Source organism: Leuresthes tenuis, unplaced genomic scaffold, assembly GCF_036924035.1.
Source record: "Leuresthes tenuis unplaced genomic scaffold, fLeuTen1.0.hap1 SCAF_15, whole genome shotgun sequence".
Taxonomy (NCBI): Eukaryota; Metazoa; Chordata; class Actinopteri; order Atheriniformes; family Atherinopsidae; genus Leuresthes; species Leuresthes tenuis.
The window spans coordinates 1,149,619-1,168,506 of NW_027325369.1; the positions used below are offsets into that span (position 1 = coordinate 1,149,619).

The following is an 18,888-nucleotide window of genomic DNA, read 5'->3' on the forward strand; positions in this document are numbered from 1 at the left end:
TGAAAAACAAAGTTTCAAAGAACAAACTAAAACTTAGTTTTGTACTCAGAGTTTGTTCTTCTTACTTTTAGAAAGTAAAACAAGGCCCATTTAAATCCTACAAGTACTGACTGAGTTACACTTTAAGCTACTACTTTGGTCATACTAGTTCACTCAGTCCACAGAGGTCACTGATGGAATAAACCTGGACTTTACCAACATGTGAAATGAACATGAACCGTAAGAAAGGCGGGTGCACAGTTTGTGCTCTTCCTGTAGACCAGAGGCAGGAGAAGTCAAACCGAAAGTGTTCAGGCTCCATTTTGAGTCGACAGCAGTGGGATGGAGCCTGAAGTCAGACTCAGGGTGAGTCTTAACAACATTCTTCTTCTTTTCCTCCTGAGTCTGAGCGGGTTTGTAGAGGCTGAACATTCATAGAGTTGAAACTGCCCGAACCGCGCACACCCGCAGCGGAAACTGCCGCGGTCAAGCCGCTGGAGCGCGCGCTCCGCCGTGAGCCACCAGACCGAAGAAGAGCTTTAAAAAGGTGGGATTGCCCTCCATGTTTGGTAAATGTAAAGTGACCCGCAGCTTCTGACCATTTACATCTATCAGTAATGTGGCAGAAGCACAGCCTGCAGTGTTGCCAGGTGGGAAATGTAGTATTATCTACCAGAGACATAAAATGATCGTATTTTGAGGGAAATTGTCGTACACCCGTCATAACCGAAATAACAAGTCTATTGGTGCGCTACAGTCACTCTAGTGTTGAATAGCGTCTAACAGGCACTCAAGGCTTTGCATCTACTAAATACTCTTCCTGTAACTACTGCTGCTGTACTATTTAAATGTACATCTGAAATGTGGATGTCATGTTATTTTGACCAATTCCTTCCGATTGTGACGATTCACACACAAACAGGCACAATTCTTCATCTATATTCTCAACTAACCTGAGGTAAATATGGAGATAATAATTCAATATTTGCACCAACATGAATGATTTGTCTTAATTTTGACCTGAAATATGTCTTATTAGCTGACAACATAAAGCTTCTGAAGTTTTTATCCATTTTCTTTAGGACTTACACTTGAACCAACTCCTCCAACACATTTTTGGTTAGTATTAGGATCGACGCTTTGTTTTAAAAGTGATGTTTGCCCCGGGAACGAATGGTGAATAAAGCTTTCATATTTCTCTGTCAGTGACTGTTTCCTTGTTTTTTGCGATGTAAGGAGGGGTCTACAGTCCTGTTCCAAAGTCCTAATCCAGCCCTCATTTCTATCTATCTTTAGGCACTTTGTTACCAGCAGCCTGTCACAAAGACACATCATTTGTTCCCATTTCTTTAGTTGTATCTATGAAAAACACCAAAGATAACACAGTTTGACAGACAGAAAATAGGATTTTTGTGGTTCCCAAAGAGCTATTAGCTGAACACTTGATGTGTCACTTCTGCTGAAGACTATTCATAAAAGTTTGAGGTGGCCTCTCGCTCTCAGAATTGAAGCCAACAAGGCAGTAAAGTGCAACACTGAAAGTCGCTATAATTCTGGCTCCAAAACATCTGATTCCATCAGACTCCCGTTCAAAAAGGAATATCTTTGCTAATGAAACTCTGAGTCAGTACATTTTTCCCTCGTGTCACTCCTTAAGTCCGCCTTCTTGTCCAAATATGGTCTCTTCCTGCTCCAATAAGACAGAGATGCTGCTGTCTGAATACACAATGGGACTGCATAAACTTCTGGGGGCCATCAGTCCACATACATACAGTCTGTGCTTCTACCCTGAAGTGTTGCTGCTAGTTGGCAGCCCCCCCTCTGTTTATTTCAGTTGTATAAAGCATAGCCTGAACTGTCACAGCAGTGTGACAACACCATGCAGCAGAGTTCATTTGCTTCAGAGCGGCGCTCGTGTCCGTGTGACATGTGAAAGCCACTTTGTGACGATGCAGAACTGATTGTGTCTCTGTGCTGACGGCAGTTTCAAACTATCTGTTTGATGCTGGTAGGGATCAATGTTGCTGATTCCACGATTGAACGGTTTAAATGTATCACTGATGGTATTTCATCACTGACTAATGCTGCTGGTTTGTTAATGTGCTGCTGAAGTGTAATTTGGAAATATAACTATAGTAGATGATATTTGTTCCCTACCATAGTGACCAGTTCAGGAAATACAGCCTCCGTTCCATTTTGTATTGGACAGAATGGACCAGAGCCTCCTGCTAATGAAGCTATAAAATACCGTTTCAGTCATGCTGAGTAGTGATTAAACAGAAATTAACTCTGCACCTTGTTTTCCAGACATGATTTCTGAGTAAAAGATGACAACACCTGCAGCAGCAAAGAGGAGGACACCTCAAGAAGTCCTCCTGAAGATCTTGGAGGATTTAGGAGATAAAGAGTTTAAAAGATTTAAGTGGTTCGTTTGTCAAAGGAGGATCTTTGAAGACCTCCCATCAATCCCAAAGAGTCGACTGGAGAATGCAGACCGGATGGATACAGTGGATCAAATGTCCCGGACCTACTGTATAAACACGGTTAAAGTCACTAAAAGGCTTTTGGTTAAAATCCCTAGGAATGATCTGCTGGAAGAGTTCCCAACATACATGTCAGAACCCTCAGGTAAGTCAGGGAAAGATTCAGTGGGATGTTCCAACACCTGCTCACCTTGGACAAACCTAACTGAATGTATGACTGTGGTAAACTGGACCTGACTGCATTCAGATCCCCTCCAGACACTATGCTGTAACAACAGTTTGGTTACTGTTTGATATGAGTTTGTGATTCCTCCATAAAACCTCCCACACAGTCAGGACCTGACAGTCCAATGAGCTGAATACACACAGTACTCAGAAAGTCTTCTCTTTCACTCTGTTTCTGTAAAGCATTGTCTCATGTGTGCCTTTCTGTCTTCATTCAGACATCCTCAGTGAGTGTCAGCGTCAGCTCAAGGCTCAGCTAACGGAGAAGTTTGAGTGTGTGTCTGATGGGCTCGGTATGGCAGTGAAGGAAACCTCCCTGAATCAGATCTACACAGAGCTCTACATCACAGAGGGAGGGACTGCAGAGTTTAATGATGAACACGAGGTCAGACAGATTGAAGCAGCATCCAGGAAACCACACAGACCAGAAACATCCATCAGACAAGAAGACATCTTTAAAGTGCCACCTCGAAGGAGGAGACCAGTCAGAGCTGTGATGACAATGGGAGTGGCTGGCATTGGGAAAACAGTCTTAACTCAGAAGTTCACTCTGGACTGGGCTGAAGGCAAAGCCAACCAGGACATCCAGCTCCTGTTTCCATTCACTTTCAGAGAGCTGAATGCGCTGAAAGAGAAAAAGTTCAGCTTGGTGGAACTTGTTCATCACTGCTTTACTGAAACCAAAGAAGCAGGAATCTGCAGCTTTGAACAGTTCCAGGTTGTGTTCATCTTTGACGGTCTGGATGAGTGTCGACTTCCTCTGGACTTCCACAGCAATGAGCCCCTGACTGATGCTACAGAGTCCACCTCAGTGGATGTGCTGCTGACAAACCTCATCAGGGGGAAACTGCTTCCCTCTGCTCGCCTCTGGATAACCACACGGCCTGCAGCAGCCAATCAGATCCCTCCTGACTGTGTTGACATAGCAACAGAGGTCAGAGGGTTCACTGACCCACAGAAGGAGGAGTACTTCAGGAGGAGATTCAGAGATGAGGAGCAGGCCAGCAGCATCATCTCCCACATCCAGACATCACGAAGCCTCCACATCATGTGCCACATCCCAGTCTTCTGCTGGATCACTGCTAAAGTCCTGGAGGATGAGCTGAAAACCAGAGAGGGAGGAGAGCTGCCCAAGACCCTGACTGAGATGTACATCCACTTCCTGGTGGTTCAGACCAAAGTGAAGAAGGTCAAGTATGATGGAGGAGCTGGAAAGGATCCAGATGTCAGGAAGGTGATTGAATCTCTGGGAAAACTGGCTTTTCAGCAGCTGCTGAAAGGAAACCTGATCTTCTATGAATCAGACCTGAGAAAGTCTGGCATCGATATCAGAGATGCTTCCCTGTACTCAGGAGTTTTCACAGAGATCTTTAGGGAGGAGAGGGGACTGTACGATAACACAGTTTACTGCTTCGTCCATCTGAGTGTTCAGGAGTTTCTGGCTGCAGTCTACATGATCCACTGTTACACCAACAGGAAGAAAAAGGTGCTGAAGAGCTTCCTGGGAGAAGACTACAGTTACTCATCTCTGGATGACTTCCTGAACAAAGTCATGGAGAAATCCCTGGACAGTAGAAATGGTCATCTGGACCTGTTTGTTCGCTTCCTTCATGGCCTCTCTGTGGAGTCCAACCAGAGCCTCTTAGCAGGCCTGCTGGGTCGGATAGAGAACAGTCCAGAAACCATCCAGAGAGTCATCAACAACCTGAAGGAGATTAATCATTACAATGGGAGCAGCACAAGCTCTCCTGACAGAAGCATCAACATCTTCCACTGTCTGATGGAGATGAACGATCTATCAGTTTATCAGGAGATCCAAGAGTTCCTGAAGTCAGAGAACAGATCAGAGAAGGAACTCTCTGAGATCCAATGCTCAGCGCTGGCCTACATGCTGCAGATGTCAGAGGAGGTTCTGGAGGAGTTTGACCCACACAGCTACAACACAACAGATGAGGGACGACATAGACTGGTCCCAGTTGTGAGGAACTGCAGAAAGTTTAGGTGAGTAGTTGAGAACTAAATGTTCCTGGATTGTTTTACCAAAGCAAGCAGGTCTGTGGTGAAAAGTCAGAGAAGCATGTGTAACAACTGGGTAAATTCCCAGCTGTTAATCCCAGCTGTCTTAAAACATAAAACAGTGACTGTCAATACTAAATTATGTTATTTAGAGATAATCAGATTTGTTGCAGTCTGTTTTGGACAGACAACGCTCAACTTGAGGGATGACAGACTGTGCTACCAAACTACTATAATACAGTGTCAGGAACAGGTGGAGGAGGTAGGACCCAGATGCAGTTCTTTCTAAATAACAAGATTTATTAACAAAAAAGGGGAGCTAGAACAAAAGGCGCAGCATAGTCGGATCTAAAAAATACTAAACTATGAAATAACAAAGCAAGACAAAAACAAGACTATGAGAACGGAGACTTGACTTAACTGTGAGGATTCTGCAATGAACATGAACCAACTGGGAGACTAAATACTGAGGAGGGTGATTAGTGAGTGAGTGCAGCTGATGACAATGAAACAGGTGACATGAGCGAGACTAAGTGAAAAGTGGGGAAAACATGACCAGAACCCCCTCCTTCCTCAAGGATGGCTCCCAGACATCCAACAAGGGTGGAAGGGAGGGTTTCTGAAGGGCCTAGTGCCGGGTCCCGTCTGGCGGATGGCCAGACTTCCAGCGATGTGGTCTCCCCGGGGCCGGAGACCGTATGGCAGACGGCCAGATATCCGGCAACCCGGCCGCCCCTTCAGGGCAGCGAGGTGAGGCGAGGGACGGCGTGAGCCAGCCCGGACCCCCACTGACGAAGAGCGGTGGTGAATTCGCCCAGGTTCCCACTGGCAACGATGTGAGCTCGCCCAAGTTTCCATGGGTGTGGCCGGGGACAACGATGAGCCCACCTGGGCTTCCATAGGTGCGGGTGAGGACAAAACTGTGCCTGCCCGGCCCACCCCCGGTGACGCCCACAGCCTCGTCGGACGTCGGAACTCAGTACTGCCCTCTGGTGGATGTATTGCCTAACAACCATGCCAACGTAAAGCACACATGGGATTAACAACGTTAACAGCAACTTTTGAAGCACGTAGCTATTTACGTACATATCAGGAGTATGATTTGCCATGGGAGACCCTACCAGGGGTCAACGACACCAGCAACAGCTCTGAGGATCATGGGGATACTCAAAGCCCTCCACAGGGTGGGAGGGGGGATGTATATTATTATTATGGTTATGTTTATGTAAAAGCAGACGCTTTTATCCAAAGCGACTTACAGGTAGGCATGTAGGGTAAGGGGGTCTTGCCTAAGGACCCCTACTGGAGATAGTAGTACCTTTCATAACATAATTCATAACTATTATAGAACACCAAGATTATATTAGTAGTACCTCTCATACAGGGGATTGGAACTCAGGTCTCCCACATGGAAGGTGGCAATCATACCACTAAACTATCCATTATTAGTAGTAGAAGTATTGTGTATGTGTTATTGTTAGAGCTATTTAGTATCTGCCTCCATGATGACATGCTTTGTCATGTGTTATAATAGATTCTGTACCTGCGATCTGTCAGAGGTTGAATGTGAAGTTGTTGCCTCAGCGATGAAGTCCAGCCCTTCCCACCTGAGAGAGTTGGACCTGGGAGACAGCAATCTGTACGAACCAGGGGTCAAGATTCTGTCGACTGGACTAGAGAGTCCAAATTGTCATTTGGAGGTTCTCAGGTTAGTTAACTGTATGCCTTTTCCTCCTGAATATGTTAAATCTATTTCCTCTGTAAAGTTTCAATTTTCTTGGTTCATAAATCTTCATTATAATCAGTGTTACCTGAGAGAACTTTTTTAACACGTTGCTACATTTTCCTGAGGTGTTACTGGAAGGTATGAGATAGGCTTTGGTCAAAATATCACTTGACTTAATTAATCAGTAGGCCTTCTCTGACCCCTGTTGTAACACTGCGCCTGAGACCAGGTTGTTTTGAGCGTTAGAGACACTGAGAGTGAGGAGAGGACCGGTGTTGTGTTGGAAACACACCTTATCCACACAGCTGCAGGTTGTCTGAGTTACAGAACGGAACCGTTCAACTAGAAAGCTTCAGCTAACAAAGTAATGTGGGAACAATAATGTTCATCTTTCAGAAAAGAACAACAGTAACTCCTTAGAAGTTGGTGTATGTCATCTTCATTAGCTAAGCTGTTAGCGTTAGCTGCTGCTAAAGGAAGAAATAAATCAGTAAATAAACCATGAGGACTTATTTCTCAGATGCTTCCATTTCCCTGCTCTGAAGTTCAGGCTCTGAGAGTTGGAACTGATCCTCTTTGTGGCTCAGTTCCTTCAGTCCAGCGTTGAACTGGACCAAGTTGTTAAAACAGTGGGATGAAAAGTGGCTGCTGCACATTCACAGTCTTTAGCTAACTCTGCTGGAACATTAGCCTCAGATGTAGTTTATCCACTGGGATCTTATATCCTCTGAGGTTCAGATTCAGATTACATTGATGTGAAGAACAGAAAATTTGTCTGCTTCCCAATCAAATGCATGAAATCAATATAAAGTGTCTGGTCTCATAGTGACATGATTTGTTGTGTCTGTTATTACAGAATCAGCCAGCTCGCAGAATTTGAATGTGAAGTCATGGGCTCAGCTTTGAAGTCCAACCCTTCCCATCTGAAGGAACTGGACCTAGAAATGTGTCGTATATCTGGTTCAGGAGTAAAGTTTCTGTACATTGCATTGGAAAATCCAGACTGTAAACTGGAGGCTCTGAGGTCAGTTTGTTGTTATTTTCAAAATATTCAAATCCAGTTTTTACTTTTAGTTTTTTAGCGAATAGAATTTCAGGTCTACATTATGTGTCTCCTGAAAACATTTGAGTGTTTTTTGTCAAGTACCAGAGAGGGATTCAGGACGCAGATGCAGGGTCTGATTGTTCAAGATGGTTTTATTATCACTCAAGACAACAGATGACGGCACTGCAGGGCGATCTCCCGCAGCGCAAACGAAAAGGGCTATAAAACGCCTAAGCGCTCTCCTCCGTAACTACGAGGGAGGAGGAGCGCAGCTATGAAAGGTAACAAACTTAAAATCTCTCCACAACGGGAGGAAAACCAAAACCTATTAACTCTTAACAAAACAAAGGCGCACTCTTTCAAAACAGAGGCTCTATGAAACTTTCTTTAACTTAAAGCTCTCCTTTAACCGAGGCGACTATAACAAGAACGAAAAATCACTCCGTGAAAATGGAGGAAAAACAAAGCTATGGAATGTACCGTAACAATAAATAAACTAAGGCTATGGCTGTGGAATAAATTACAAAGCAAGGTGCGCTGCAGGAGAGTCGCTCACTGCAGGCTCGTGGGATCTGTGGTAAACAAGACAAGGTGGCTGGTAATGCAGCTCGAACAGAGACAACATACTGGCACAAGACAAGGGAAACGCAGACTATTTAAACACATGAGGGACCAAGGGGAACAGGTGAAAACACTTTGGGAATCAGGGAAGACAATCAGACGCTTGACACGGGAGGACAAGGTCAAGTCACCTGAAACAAGAGGACAAGATTAGTGATCTTTCAAAATAAAACAGGAAATGACGAGACAAGACGTGAAACGGAAAATAAACCGTGACATTTTTCATTGGCAGGGGCAGAGACACAGGTTAGAGCTGAAGAACTGATGAGAAATTCTTTAAGAAAAACTGTTAATGTTCCAAAAAAAACTTCGACTGGGACAAGCAACACAAGATTGCCACCTTTCACGTGGTGACCTGGGTTCAAATCCCCTGCATGAAAGGAACTACTATCTCCAGTAGGGGTCCTTAGGCAAGACCCCCTTACCCTATCTGCCTACCTGTAAGTCGCTTTGGATAAAAGCGTCTGCTAAATGCATAAACATAAACATGATCTTGGTGTTCACTTGGTGAATTAGGGCACCAATCCGCTTTTTTCACCTCCTCCCTCATTTGCCTACTTTCATTAAATTTCATTAAAGTTTTGTTTTAGTGAACATTTGCATTGATTATTCAGACGCATCGTGATAAAGAAAATGTGAAAACCAGAAGTATCACCTGTGGGTCTCTAAATGGCGTTGTGATGAAAGGTGCCCTTTACCAGCCCGGTATGTATCCATCTCACTAAGTGGGCTGTGACGAGGTTTTGCAGATACCTCACCTACAATATGCGATCCGTTATGTTTTAAGACTGAAGGAAGCAGCTTGATTAACCTGTGAGCACCGAGGCGTTAGCACACGCAGTAAGTTTATGTGACCATATCTGTGATGTCGCATTGCTCGTCTCATGAAACCAGCTGAACACCAGCTCCCTCATTAAGGAAGCCCAGCAGAGGATGTGCTTCCTGGGACAGCTGAAGAAGTTCAGTCTGCCTGGGACAATGATGGTGAACTTCTACACCTCCATCATCGAGTCCATCCTCAGCTCCTCCGTCACCGGATGGTACGCCGCAGCCACTGCCACACTCCCAGGACTCTAAGGCGTGCAACAAAGGTTGTAGCTGACCCCTCACATCCGGACCAAAACCCTTTGAGGTGCTCCACTCTGGCTGCGGCCCTTCAGAACCAAAACCTCTCGCCTAATCAACCAGGCTAAAGAGCCTCACTGACTCTGACCAGCAGCTCTATCCACATTCCCATCACTTTGCACAGTGATATCAATACTCATGATCATTATTATCATCATTACTCATCATTATGTAAATATTCCACATAACTTTTTTACTTAACTTATTCTTACCTTTATTTTAGTTTTAAATGTTTTTATATTTATTTTCGAGTGTCTTATTATGGGTGCGAATGCCAAAGGCCGGGCACACATATTACTATTGTGCATACTTATTATTCTCCCGCTTCCGTCACGTTTTTCGGCGCGTTACTCTTCCCGCAGCGAAGGTCCGACTAAAATAAAAAACACATCGCTGCGTGCGCGCCGATGGGCAGAAGTGTGCTTGTATTTATCTCTCTCATTACTCGAAAGGAATAGCGGATAAATGGGAAAAAGCGGGCAAATTGTCAATGGAAAAATGAATGAAGAGCCCAAAACTGCCTCTCCTTGGAGGCCTCTGAACTCAGCCATACAGCGTCACACACACATCATTCAAAGTTTGTGTGTGACAGGAAAGACTCAGCTTTAACTGTGGTAAAGGGCTTGTCAATAGCTTATACAGCTTTGACACAACGGCAGTTGACGTTTTAGGTGTCCAGAGGACCTCATCTCATGCCGTCACACTCTAACTGTCACTCTAAAAATCTTTAAAAAAAAATTTCTCGAACAAATGCCTCTCACGTCCAAAATATCTGCCTGATCTGGATAAATTATACATCAAAACGTAGGTATTTTAGTTGTCTTTCACCCAATGTGACTGTCATTGAGCTTGGCCTCACAGATTTCTCACAAATCACCTCTGAGCGCAGAGAGGGAACATTCCATCCCATTATAAAACGGCCGAGCCCTGAAATCATTCGGAAAATTCATTTTAAAACTGCCATAATAAAGGATCCACGGGGGGTAGAAGAATAAAAATTACACCGCTGGCTTCCCCCGTCCCTTCTGGCGCTCACAGTGAAAGAATTATTCGGATACGACTTCTACTTTTTGAACAGCGAGCGTTTGTTCCAGACTTGTGCCTCAAAATGAAAACCCCATGATTTTAAGGGGACAAAGTAAATGGTAAATGGACTTGTACTTGTACTTGTATAGCGCTTTTCTAGTCTAACTGACCACTCACTACATGCCACATTCACCCCACTCATACAGCACGTCTTAAGATACACATAACTGCGCGCTTTCTAAGCATTCACACACATTCATACCCCCAATGATACACTGGGGGAGCAACGTGGGGTTCAGTGTCTTGCCCAAGGACGCTTCGACATGTATCCTAGGGAAGCCAGAGTCGAACCACCGACCTTCCGATTGGTGGGCCACTGCTCTTCCTCCTGAGCTACAGCCGCCCCCCAAAGTGAGGTGCAGATTTGACAGTTGACAGTTGCCAGTCACAGCTGTTGCCCATAGCAACTAATGCTGACCACACCCAAGATGGCTGGCCTGTTGTATCACAGCTGATGAAGCCAGAGCCAAGATGGCGGATGAGGGCAGAGCCAAGATAGCTGATGAGGGCAGAGCCAAGATGGCTGATGAGGGCAGAGTAAACATAGCAGCAGAAGGACAGCAGCAGGGTAGCAGAAGGGCAGGAACAGGGCAGCAGCAGGGCAGCAGAAGGGCAGGAGGAGGGCAGAAGAAGGGCAGCAGCAGAAGGGCAGCAGGAGGGCAGCAGAAGGGCAGGAGCAGGGCAGCAGCAGGGCAGCAGAAGGGCAGCATGAGGGCAGCAGCAGAAGGGCAGCAGGAGGGCAGCAGAAGGGCAGCAGCAGGGCAGCAGAAGGGCAGCAGAAGGGCAGGAGCAGGGCAGCAGCAGGGCAGCCAACATGGTTAAACAGCTTCATGCCAACTGCTGACGAGACAAATGCGCGCGATAACTCATATGTTCTCCATTATTCTGAACAGATCAACCGGGCCTTATGTGTCTAAAGCAGGCAGATTTCACCAGAACAAGCCAGAATCTCATATTTCAGACTGGATTATGATCATATAATGGTTGACCTTCAATTTGACCTTCAACTCTCAGCACATTAACTCATATGTCTCTGTGTGGACGGGCAGCAGCTTGACACCCATCAAAATTTCTTCAGAAATTTTCTAGTTTATTTTAACATCCACAAAATGCGTAATTGTTTTCATATTTAATAATGTTCAGATCCGGTAAGTGTTCGGATGTTGTTCAGAGGTCATTTTTATTTTTGGATCATATGACAGCAGACTCTAAATGTTGCACTGATGGAGGTGAAGCTGGCAGCATCATCAGATGTGGGTTCAGGTCAGACTGATGTGACCCTCATCACACTGTTTCCCCATTAAAATGCATGAACTCAACATAAAATGTCCACTTTCATGATAGTGTCTTTTGTCTTCTGTGTTATGACAGACTCCATTCATGTGAATTATCAGACACTGCTTGGGAAGTTGTGGCCTCAGGTCTGCAGTCCAACCCTTCCTATCTGAAAAAACTGGAAGTGGTCTCTGACAACCTGAAGGATTCAGAAGTGGAGCTTCTGTCTGGTGGACTGGGGAGTCCAAACTGTAGGCTGGAGACACTGAGGTCAGTTCACTGTCTTATTATCATTATTATTGTTACTGTTAGCAGCAGCAGTTGTAAAAACAACTTAGGAAGGGCTATAAAGCCTGTCAGAGAGCCAGAGGTGTTCCCCTGACCTCTAAACTCTCCAGATGCCAATCTGATAGAGTCGAATCTGAGGGAAACAAGCCCAGCACACAAAGACCTTGTTGTTGTTCTTATTAGCATGAAGCACCTCGCCTGTCCTGCTGCAGCCACCTGCCAGTTTTTAACGTGGTGACGTTTTCCACCCACCAGATATCGTGACACGATGATGATCTACGTTAACAAAACTATGATTGATTCAGAGAAAAAGTAATTGATGAGGGCATGGGAATGTTGAGCTGCCCATTTAAAACCTGAACACACCTGGTTGCATTAAAAATGATGTGACCTTCATGTTTGATTCTTCATTCAGTTGGAACAGCTGCAGTTTGTCAGAATCCAGCTGGACTTTCCTGGGCTCAGCTCTGAAGTCCAACCCGTCCCATCTGAGACATCTGAGGCTGAACAGTAATTCCAGTTTGAACGACTCTGCACTGAAGCCATTTTCAGGTTTTCTGGAGAGTCCACACTGTAAACTGAAGACTCTAAGGTCAGTTCACTGCCTGCTGCTATAGCAGATCTCGTGTTTAAAAAAAACAAAACAAGTGAGGTTTGAACACACGGAATATCAAAGTCTAAATATTATCCTCTGGTTAATTTGGCTTTTAAACTGTTAGATAACCATGGTAACAGATCCTGAACACAGCTCTGAGGAGGTTTCATTTGGACTCTTTGATAAAATTGCTCACGGTGCCATTCTTTCACCAGTCGATGTTCTCACTGAGGGCTACTTTATAAATGAAAGTTCATGATGCCACCTGATGAAGTGGGTAGTAACGGTGCAGCAGACTGAGTGTCAAGAACTTCGGACTCAGGACACAGATGCAAGGTCAGTTCAAAACCAAAGAGGTTTATTTTACAGCACAGCAAGGAAGGATGAGGATCTCCTCACAGAGCAAAAGAACAGGCTTTGAAAATCCTGAGAGCTCTCCTCAGTAACTATGGCCGAGGATGAGTGCAGCTATGAAAGTTAACAAAAGTTCTATCCACACCAGGAGGAAAGCAGAAAAGCTATGAACAATAACAAACATAATCTCTCACACTCTCCTAATGAGGCTAAACGAAAGACGCACTCTTAAAAAACAGAGGCACTATGAAACTTAAACTGTAATCTTAAACACACCTTTAACGGCGGCGAACAGGATCTCAAGAACAAAATGCAAAAGGGCATTTAGGCCAGCTTTGAAAGAGTCCAGACTCTATGCAGCCCTCAGCTGGATAAGGAGACTGCTCCATAGGCTCGGTCTCCCATGGTGGAGAGCTCGGTGCTGGGAGCTCGGAGGAGGAGGCTGCCTGCGGATCTGAGGGTGCGGGTGGAGGATTGTGTAGTGATGAGTTCTTGTAACTCGGGAGGTGCGTGTCCATTGAGGCTTTTGTGGGTGAGCAGCAGAATTTTATAGTTGATCCGGAATGAGCCGGCTTTGCTGGTGGGGGAGGATGCCAATCAGGCCTGGTAGGCCCAAACGTATTGTGAGGGTCTGCTGGGAACGTTTGTCGGAATCCCCCGTCAGGAGGAGCCTTAACTCTCACCTCCGGCAGAGCTTCAAGCATATCCCAGGGGAGGTGGGGGACATTGAGTCCGAATGGGCCATGTTCCGTGACTCCATTGTCGAGGCGGCTGATCGGAGCTGTGGCCGTAAGATGGTCGGTGCCTGTCGTGGCGGCAACCCCCGAACCCGATGGTGGACACCAGTGGTGAGGGAAGCCGTCAAGCTGAAGAAGGAGTCCTATCGGGCCTTTTTGGCCAGTGGGACTCTGGAAGCAGCTGATACCGGCAGGCCAGAGGCAAAAACTTGGGCCTGGGAGGAGTTCGGTGAGACCATGGAGAACGAATTCCGGATGGCCTCGAAGAGATTCTGGTCCGCCATCCGGCGTCTCAGGGGGGGGAAGCGGCTCACAGTCAACACTGTGTATAGTGGGGACGGGGCTTTGCTGACCTCAACTAGGGACGTTGTGAGTCGGTGGGGGGAATACTTCGAGGAACTCCTCAATCCTACCAACACATGCTCGGAGGAGGCAGAGTCGGAGAGCTCGGAGACGGGGCCTCCCATTTCTGGGGCTGAGGTTGCCGAGGTGGTCAAAAAGCTCCTCGGTGGCAAGGCCCCGGGGGTGGATGTGGTCTGTCCTGAGTTTCTCAGGGCTCTGGATGTTGTAGGGCTGTCTTGGCTGACACGCCTCTGCAGCATCGCGTGGACATCAGGGACAGTGCCTCTGGACTGGCAGATCGGGGTGGTGGTCCCCCTCTTTAAAAAGGGGGACCGGAGGGTGTGTTCCAACTATAGGGGTATCACAGTCCTCAGCCTCCCTGGTAAGGTCTATTCGGGGGTACTGGAGAGGAGGATCCGTCAGATAGTCAAGCCTCGGATTCAGGAGGTGCAGTGTGGTTTTCGTCCTGGCCGTGGAACAGCGGTGTCAGAGTTTTTCATTCAGCACCTCCAAATCCGAGACTATGGTTCTCAGCCGGAAAAGGGTGGAATGCTCTCTCCGGGTCGGGAATGAGATCCTTCCCCAAGTGGAGGAGTTCAAGTATCTCGGGGTCTTGTTCACAGTGAGGGACGAATGGAACGTGAGATTGACGGGCGGATCGGTGCAGCATCTGAAGTGTTGCGGACTCTGCACCGACCCGTCGTTGCGAAGAAGGAGCTGAGCAAGAAGGCGAAGCTCTCTATTTGGTCACGAGTTGTGGGTAGTGACCGCTTTCACACCATTACTTTACTTCATGTGGAAACTGGTATTTTAGTTTGTATTTTGTGTCCTTGGGCTCCTTTCTTCTTCTTTTGACGGGTTATTTGCATTTGTAATGTTCCCATTGTATAAAGAAATGGACTGACAGTGGACACAGTGAAAAGTGGCATGGCTTACTGACTCTGGTTGGAGTTATATCTTTGACCAGCCTCACTGGGTTGTCTAATGAATGTTTGATAATGCTGAAGAAGATGATGCCTTTATAGTTTGAATTCCATTTTTTTTTAAATAGTCCCAGAAGAAAACATGGATTCATTGTGTCCTCTTTTGGAGAGATAACCATAGAAGATCAATGATTTGAAGATCTGCAAATAAACACAGTGAAGTCAGTGAAAAGTCCAGCCATTTAGTGTAGAGTTGGGTCATTCCAGAGGCAGCTCACACATCAAACATGAGACCTAACTCCAGCCAACACATCTCTGTCAGGTTTACTGCGACGTCCTGAATCCTCTGATTCCAGGAGATATGATGACACGATGACGAGCCACATTAACAGGAGGAGAAAATCACTTTAAATGTCTCTCAGATCAGGGAAAATCTCATTTAGGACATAATAATGTTCAGTGTTTTATTCTTTCTCCAGTTTGTGTTTGTGCAGTTTGTCAGAGATCAGCTGTGCTCTGCTGGGCTCAGCTCTGATGTCTAACCCCTGCCACCTGACAGAGCTGGACCTGAGTTACAATAAGCTGAAAGATGCAGGAGTGATGGAGCTGTGTGGCTTTCTGGAGAGTCAACGCTGTACACTGAAGACTCTGAGGTCAGTTCTCTTTCTGCCTGCAACTATTATAGATTAAATATATATTTTCTAAACCTATGTATGAGATTATAGAACTTCCATCCATACAGTTGTTAATGTAGCTTTTGTTCATATTTTTATACTGTACTGTAGTGTATTCTCTGTACTGTATTGTAGTGTACTGCACTGTAACCTTGTTTAATGTAATGTAGTGTACTGTACTGTTTTCCACTGCACTATACTGTACTGTTTTGCTCTGTACTGTACTGTTTTGCACTGTACTGTACTTTATTGCACATGTTAATTTGCATTTAAAACCTTAATGTTTTAACTTAATTTACATGTTTTACTCTTCATACAGATTGGTGAACTGCTTTTTGACAGCGATCAGCTGCGCTCTTTTGGCCTCAGCTCTGAAGTTTAACCCCTCCCAGATGACAGAACTGGACCTGAGTCACAACAAGCTGAGAGATTCAGGAGTGAAGCATCTGTATGGTTTTCTGAATAATCAACATTGTAAACTGGAGAGTCTGGGGTAAGTTTCCTTTCTGTCTGCTATTGTAGATCATATGTTTACTTCCTGACTGAAGCAGCTTATGTATAGAAAGAACTTCCATCCATAGAATTGTGAATATTCCTTTGTTCATATGTTCACTTTCCCCGACTTCCTGGAATAATGCCGGATAATAAGCTGGAATGTTGGTCATGAACAGCAGCAGACAGAAATGTGATATAATTACTGATTTATGAACACTATGAACTATGTCAGTGTGTATTTGTTTTTGCCTGTTTGCCACCAACAGTGTTAGTTGGTTAGTTTTTTGTTTTCTAGCTTTGTGTGAAATCCAGATTGCAGAACTTTTTTTCTTAGGTGTTAGAACCAGAACCAAAATCTACAGTGTTTGTCTTGTGTTCCCTGCAAACGGTCGTCTTTTGGTCTCCAGTTTAGTTTTAAACCTATTTTAAAGACTTGGTGTTTGTGAATGCTCTTTACGATGCTGACAGGTGTTTCCAAACGCTAACAGTAATTTAAGACCAGTAATACAAAAACAGGGTTTAAATACGTTTTAGTGGGGTCAATAAACACCAGCTGAATATTGAAATAGCAACAGTGTTCAGAAGCAGAGCTGCAAACACTGGGGAAGCTCAGCTGCACACTGATTGTTTCTGCAGCTCTGTACAGCACATTTGGCAGCATTCACTGACACCGCTGGCATATAGAACATTAAGCAAGAGGAAAATGAGAGGAACACTGACCTCATGTTCCTCTACTGCTGCTTCAACATATTTATTACTGTTCTCACTTGAATTAAGTCGACTACTAATGGATCTGTGTACTTTTCACTGTAGAAACTTGTGACATATTGAGCTGCACATTCAAACCCTGATCAGATGTGACTGGATAAGAGATAATTGCATCTATATATTTTATTCCTTCTCTAGCTTGGTAAACTGCAGTATGTCAAAGGTCAGCTGCAAAATTCTGGCTTCAACTTTGAAGTCAAACCTGTCCCATCTGACAACGCTCGACTGTGGTGGCAACAACCTGACAGAGTCAGATGTGAAGCAGCTGAGCGACATAAAGAAGAGTCCACACTACAAGCTGAAGACTCTGAGGTCAGTAGAGGTTTGCAGTCATTCTGTGCTTCTTTCAGCAGGAAAGAAGGCTTCATGACTGTCAGCAGTTTATTTACACTGTGGATGTCAGTTAAATCTGCAGAGCAAACTGACTTGATGCTAAAGTCTCTGCAGGTGTGTGAGCGTCTGTGTGTTTATTCCAACCCGTTAATGTGAGATCTGACAGGAGGCCGGCTCACCTGCTGCTCTTTATACTGAATACTGCATCAGCTGAGGAAGTGATGCGAGGTCAGCACTCATCCGTTCTTTCTTCTTCTCTCTGCAGCTGGAAGTGATGATTATTTTCCAGATGACAGTGAATGGGACAGTGTCTCTGCTCAGAGCGGTGGAAGCAACAACAGTTTGTCCGTAGAGGCTCTGACTGGACCGTGTAACTGGGAGGTGGAGTAAAGAGGAGGGCTTCCAGATCCAGATGCTCTGCTAAGACTGTCAGCAAAGCTGCACTGAAAGTATTCAGACAGCATGAACATAAAAGCCTGTCCTTCATGAAGCTCATTGATGTTTCACTGTCACGTAAACCTTCCTGCATCAACAGTCCGTTCTGTTGTTAGTCACTGCTGGTTGTGCATATATGTATATATATCTGGAAGAGTGTTTTTTACCCCTGATTAATCCACACATTTATTCCATTTGAGCTGCTCCAGCTTCCATGCACAGTTTCTACTTTCTTTCTTACTGTCAGCTGTTTTTATGCAGTAGGAGGAAAATAGTGTCTCATGGAGGAAACGAGTGATTTATTCTGCAGATGAGTTCTACAGTCACAGAAGCTGCTTGAAGATGAATTTTGGAACACTTTTAACTGATAATAAATGTGCCATTTTTACTTTAATCAGTTAAAAGTGCCCCATTCTTACTTGCCTCACTTTGGGGGCAAGGGTCCCTGGCCCTGAACACTCAGCCACAATTAAGCACTCCCCCTCATGCACACACTCCCATCAGCACCCTCTGGAGCTCCGGTTCCCATCCTGTCTATAATATGAGCATCCGCCTAAATGAGTCCAATTCGGGACACTTTTCAATGACGGAAGTGTGCAAAAGTGAACCCTTCGTTTACATGCTGCATTTTCAGACACTTTAAAATGTAAAAAAAAGTCTTCCATTCTTACCGGCTTCAGTTTGGGACACTTTTTTCTGTTAAAAGTGCCTCATAGTTACTTCATTTTTGAACACTCTTAACTGATGAAAAGTGTACCATATTTACTTGCTTCACTTTGGGGCACTTTTATTAGTTAAAAGTGTCCCATTTTTACTTACCTAACTTTGGGGGCTAGGGTCCCTGGCCCTGAACACTCAGCCACACTTAAGCACTCCTCCTCGGGCACACACTCCCGTCCGAGCCCCCTGGTACTTCATGGTACTTTGTAAAACAACCACACTCCAGGCCCCCTGACCTGGCAACCTCACCCTTAATTATGCACTCCTCCTTGGGCACACACTCCCATCAGCACCCACTGGAGCTCTGGTTCCCATCCTGTCTATAATATGAGCTTCCGCCAAAATGAGTCCAATTCGGGACAGTTTTACAATGACGGAAGTGTGCAAAAGTGAACCCTTCGTTTACATGCTTTATTTTCAGACACTTTAAAATGCCTCTTCCCACTTCTAGGAGCCAGTCCCCAATTTGGGACACTATTTCAGTCAGGGAAATGCTCCAAAGAACCCTCATACTTAGAAAATCCTTATGAAATATTGCTATATGTGTTGCACATATGCTGCACATCACATTTGCTGCCGAGCGCCCCACTATTATCAATTAAAAGTGCCCCATTTTTACTTGCCTAACTTTGGGGGCTAGGGT

General features: G+C 45.2%; 1 protein-coding gene across 1 annotated transcript; it reads left to right on the forward strand.

The window, feature by feature from the left end:
• The first annotated feature begins 238 nt into the window (after positions 1-238).
• Positions 239-17,864, forward strand: LOC140270201 (protein NLRC3-like). The gene is made up of 11 exons (XM_072365311.1): positions 239-526; positions 2,287-2,607; positions 2,906-4,688; positions 6,238-6,411; positions 7,286-7,453; positions 11,678-11,851; positions 12,285-12,461; positions 15,300-15,473; positions 15,814-15,987; positions 16,896-17,069; positions 17,356-17,864. Exons 2-11 carry the CDS (start codon positions 2,307-2,309, stop codon positions 17,363-17,365), a joined length of 3,309 nt encoding a protein of 1,102 aa, XP_072221412.1. The 5' UTR covers positions 239-526; positions 2,287-2,306; the 3' UTR covers positions 17,366-17,864.
• Positions 17,865-18,888: the final 1,024 nt, after the last annotated feature.